General features: G+C 34.7%; 1 protein-coding gene across 1 annotated transcript; it reads right to left on the reverse strand.

The window, feature by feature from the left end:
- Positions 1-2,087: 2,087 nt before the first annotated feature.
- Positions 2,088-5,042, reverse strand: LOC114298590 (putative xyloglucan endotransglucosylase/hydrolase protein 7). The gene is made up of 4 exons (XM_028243203.2): positions 4,645-5,042; positions 4,373-4,473; positions 4,021-4,217; positions 2,088-2,805 (listed from the first exon to the last, which is right to left on the reverse strand). Exons 1-4 carry the CDS (start codon positions 4,835-4,837, stop codon positions 2,415-2,417), a joined length of 882 nt encoding a protein of 293 aa, XP_028099004.1. The 5' UTR covers positions 4,838-5,042; the 3' UTR covers positions 2,088-2,414.
- Positions 5,043-5,318: the final 276 nt, after the last annotated feature.

Raw genomic sequence — 5,318 nt, forward strand, 5'->3', positions numbered from 1 at the left:
GACATGACCCCGTAAACTGTCCCGACATTGATTCCGGTCAGCTTCTGCATCGGTCCGACATGACCCCATAAACTGTCCCGACATTTGATTCCGGTCAGCTTCTACAACGGTCCGACATGACCCCGTAAACTGTCCCGACATTTATTCCGGTTAGCTTCTACAACAACGGTCTGACACGACCACACAGTGTCTGCTACACCGGTCCGACATGACCCCATAAACTGTCTTCTACAACGGTCCAACATGACCCCATAAACTGTCTTCTACATCGGTCTGACACGACCACACAGTGTCTGCTACAACGGTCCGACATGACCCCGTAAACTGTCTGCTTCAACGGTCCGACACGACCATACCATGTCTTCTACAACGGTCTGACACAACCATACAGTGTCTCCTATCCCATTTTTAATTTTATTTGTCAGCTTTTTTTCCTGTTTTGTTACTCTCTTCAAACTCAAGTTGGTTAGTACCTATCCTCCTTGAGTTTGAGGGGGGTTGTTAGTATATTATTCTATGTTAGTGTATATCAGCTGTTAGTAGGGTATATTTCTTTTCCTTTTACTTTATTTTATTAGTGCCACTTTCGGCTCCTCTCCTATATAGAGGAGTTCAACTGAACCTTTGTAATATCTATCAAAAACATTTAATACAATATTCATCAATACAAATTATTCTCTCCTTCTCTCTCTATCAATTTGTCTTACAGGTGAATTGAAGGGTCTATCCCAAATAGTAATGTTATGGAGTCCAAAAAAAAGACTTCAAAAATTGTCTGAAAATTAAGTGCGGGAATTAGATTCATATGTGGTGTGACGTACATCTAGAATTACACCACACTTTATTTTCTAGCAATTTTGAAAAATATCTTTTCAGATTAACTAAAATTTTCCAATCATAAATGTGCACGAGATACCCTGTTCACAAATTGCTCTATTTTTCTGTTTCAAAATACTAAAAACCATCAAATACATCTTTCACAAAAGGTTGAACTGAAATTTAATGACACAACTATTTTTTTTAACCTACTAAATGACAGTGGAGTTGAACTGTTCGAAGCGAACCTTGCACAATGGTTGCTCAAATTACAGATCATAATAAAGATTGACTAAACAAAAATAATTGAAACTGCCATTGGGCAATGGCATGGCAGTCCAGTTTCCTCACTCTCTCTAGTTCTAAAAGCTTAGGAGTGAGTGAGTGAGTGAGTGACAATACCAATGTGAACAGGTCACAAGCCGTTTTAGAGATTAGACTTTTGTAGATCATCACATTTGGCATCTCTGACATAAGGAGGACTGACTAACTGAGCTTCCTCCATCAATCTGTGTTGACTTGACTCTCACTCCATACTTGATCATCAACAGGACACGTCTGTCCTCTCCATGCACGTGTGACTGATAATGTACATGTCTCAATACTGACCATTGGATTGGAGTCAGGGAAGGACCACACTGTTCATTCAATTATCACAAGACTCAGCAGCTGAAAAATAGGGTCTTTCAGGATGATCTAGCATTATCTGTCATCTGTGGTGGTCTTTTAAACCAGTCATGTAACAAATATTTTGAAGTGTTTTTGGAAAGATAATTAAAAGTTAATTTTTTTTTGACTTTTTAAATTTTTTTAATGGAGAAGTGATGTGATTTAAAATAGGTTAAAAATTGACTTTTAACTTTTAATCTATGTTTCCAAATGACCCCTTTATTAACTGACGTTTATTAAGATAACAAAAAATGATTTACATTGATTATATTTGAATTATGAATTTAAATAAAAATTTATAAAAATAAAAATAAAAACAATGGATTAAACTTTTCTCTTTTTTTTTTTTCATTTCTCTTTTTAAATATCTACTCAAATTTATGATCTAAATACAGTCTTAATATGTAATAGGGCATGAGTATGTATTAAATTTTTCTCTAAATGCTAATTTCACTTCGACAATGTATTCTGAGAGTATAACATAAATAAGGTCACAAGCTATGCGAGCGTGTATAATTTTTTAAGGATAAATTATATTTATAATCCGGTAATTTATTACCAAGTTTTAACACTCAACCGACAAGGAGGGGAAAATGAGGACATTCTTTTCACAATCATGCAAAAGCATTATTAGCACATAAAATGTGCAACAAAGAGGTACAGTACAGACACAACATATGGCTCACAAATTAACATTGACTTTTGTCCATTGTTTTGGACAAAATCATCACAAACTTTAAACTTTACACCAACACACAAAAATAAAAATAAAAATAAACATAATCTATTCCCTCTATACCCGTGATCTGCATGGCTTTCCATACTCAATGTAGTGTATAGGGGGCATGTACGTAAGTATGTAAACATTTGTATCAATACATTTATGGGCATGTGGTGGTGGATGGGCGGTGGGAGGTGATGGTAAGTATTTAAATCCCCGCCATGCATTCTGGTGGAGTAACCGGGTATCGTGATTTATCAGCACAGTAGTCATAGATCATGTGGTTCATGCGAACCCACCTGTAGCCTCTAGCTTCGGCCGGACTGAGCTGTTGATAAGCAGCTCCTTCCCACCAGTTTGCCGGGTTTGAGGCACAAGTTGTGGGTCCCGGCACTGAACATCCTTCGATGTCGAAGTCCTTGTAGTAGGCATAGAATGGGGCTTTGCTCCAATCAATCTTTTCTAGCCCACCTCTCGTCGCCCAGTCATCGGCTTCCCAAAGTGTCGAGTACACTCCCATGGGTTGGACCTTTGGGTATGGGATTCCTCTTGCTTCGTTGTTCTTGTACACTCTGATGGGTACTTGATCCACATAAAATCTACAATGCCCATTACCCACAAATTACTAGCAACACAAAATTGTAATATAGATACTTTTGTTTCTTTCAGTATTTGATTTCTATGTCAGTATATCAAGACTCTTGGTACTATTACTTCGCGACAATGAAAAAAATAAAACAAACAATCAAACAAAAGAAAAGTCTCTTCATTTGAGGTTAAGAGGGGCAACTGTGATAGTGATACTAGTACCCTGGTACTATATTACAAAACAAAATGCTTGAGGCTTCTAAAGTTAGGACGCTCATAATCTCGTATTTTATTTATTTATTTATTTATTTTTCTTTCCTTCCTAAACCAAGTAGAGGTTGTGGAGTCATATTTTTTTGAGAGTTTGTAGTGTTGTTGTTTTAAACTGTGGGTGATTATATTATATTTGCACACTTTCAAATTGAAAGTCTCGAAGTGTGGGAACAAAATAGATTTTTTGATTGGTTCAAGATAGTGGGGTCTATTATTTTAATTGGAGAAATTTTACTATACACGTCTTTACTATATGCATTTGATTAATTTTATTTTTTAATTGTAATAGATTTTTAATTATGTCCTGTGTTGTTTGGTTATGATTGTTTTAAAATTATGATTCAAAAAATATGAAATTATATTATTATTATTTTTTAGTTATAAAATACATATGATACATATTTTTAAAAAGTGTGTACAATATTCTTTCCCTTTTAATTGGGATAAATACATTTTGGATATAGGATTTGTTCACACACAACAATTTCATTTTCCTCTCTCTTGACGTGTACCACCTCTTAGTTATTGAAAAAATAATTACATAAATTTTTTAGCAAAAATGACATGGTAGTGGCATTTTTAAAAATTTAAGGGATCTTGATGACTATTCTCTTTATTTATTATTATTTTTTGCCAAAATAAGAATTTCAATTAATATGATAAAACAATACATAATAGTTTATACAACAGAATCATAAACTTGCCACATCATTCTATGTTGAATTTATGTTTTATTTTTTATATCAGTACTATATTATTCCTATATTACTATTGTTAGTTTAAATGAAACAGAACCTCCACCTCTGCATAAAATTTGGAACATTGCATTTTGTTATTGATATGTTTTGGATAGTACTTTTTACTCTTCTTTTATATCAATAATATTTTTTTTTAGATAAAAAAATAATAAAAAAGAACAAAAGGGTGATGTGCCAATTAGATTGATAACTTACACAACATGGTGATGGTTCCATAAAATTGTGTAAGTGTGGAAGTCTGCAGCAGGGTCGAACCATAGGTTGACCCTCTGCTCCCTATCACCCTTCCCGTGCGCATAGACATTGGTTTGGACCGTGTAGGGCTGTCCGGTCCGGTTCCCCAAGAATTCAAAATCCAACTCGTCTCGTACAGTGTCGGTGTCCGAATTCATCTGCCACCCAATTCAAACCAAAATTAACTATAATAAAGTTCCCAATTAAGAAAAAAGAAAAAAGAAAAAACGTAATTTTTTTTCTTCAATCTCTACTCCCTAGCATTTGACACATTTCTATGTCCAATTCTTTACTTTTCAGGTGATCAGCTTACATAAAAGGCGGTGACAGTCCCGGCAGAGTCCCCGGGAATGAGCTTGATCTTCATGCTAACCCGTCCATATAAGTATTGGCTCTTGGAGGCAAACCCACAACCTAAGACACATGTGTACAAAAATTACTACTATTTGATCATTCACCCAATTAATTAAAACTCATTAGTCTGATCACAGAATCAGACACAATTTTCAATGCTTGAATTTTTGTGATCGGATTCTGAGCACTTATTGTTAAGAAATGGACAAGAGAACCTTTGGATAGTGATACCTGAATTTTGGTCTAGAACAAGTTGGATGGCCCTCCCTCCATCAATTTGCCTGATATGAGAATCAGACCATGTAATTCTAAAGTCTTGCAGAAAAGTGGCGGGTCGACCGGAAACAGAGAAGGAAAAGGCAAGGAGGTGCATGAAAAGAGAGACAACAATATTTCTCAAGGATGGGTATGCCAATGTGGCCATTTTTGTGTTGTGGATTTGTATTTTGTGTGTATGTATATATGATTTATGAGAAAACAAGTCATGGGCTGCTTGTATATATAGAGATGGAGAGAGAGAGAGGAAGGGAAAGTGAAGATGGGAACTGCTGCATTGAAATGGAAAAGGCCAACAAAAGATTGCTTTTCATACAGCTAATGGCAAGCCGTCACTGGACCCTCCATTTCTCTCTTCTATACCCAACCCTATTATTGTTGTTAATGTTTTCTTACGTTGTGTTTGGTTGTGAGATTTTGAAAGAGATTTAAAAAGAAAAATAAAAAATGTGTGAAACTAAGTGAAATATAAATATATTTTATTCATATTTCACCTATTTTTTCTTTTTTATTTTTTAAATCATTTTTTAAATTTCTCATTCAAACACAACAATATTGTCTTTTACCTTTTCTTTCTTTTTAATGTCTAAGAGTCAGTATTAAGGTGAGTTATATTATATCTTGAGTCA

Source organism: Camellia sinensis, chromosome 4 (assembly GCF_055761805.1).
Source record: "Camellia sinensis isolate YWXY chromosome 4, ASM5576180v1, whole genome shotgun sequence".
Taxonomy (NCBI): Eukaryota; Viridiplantae; Streptophyta; class Magnoliopsida; order Ericales; family Theaceae; genus Camellia; species Camellia sinensis.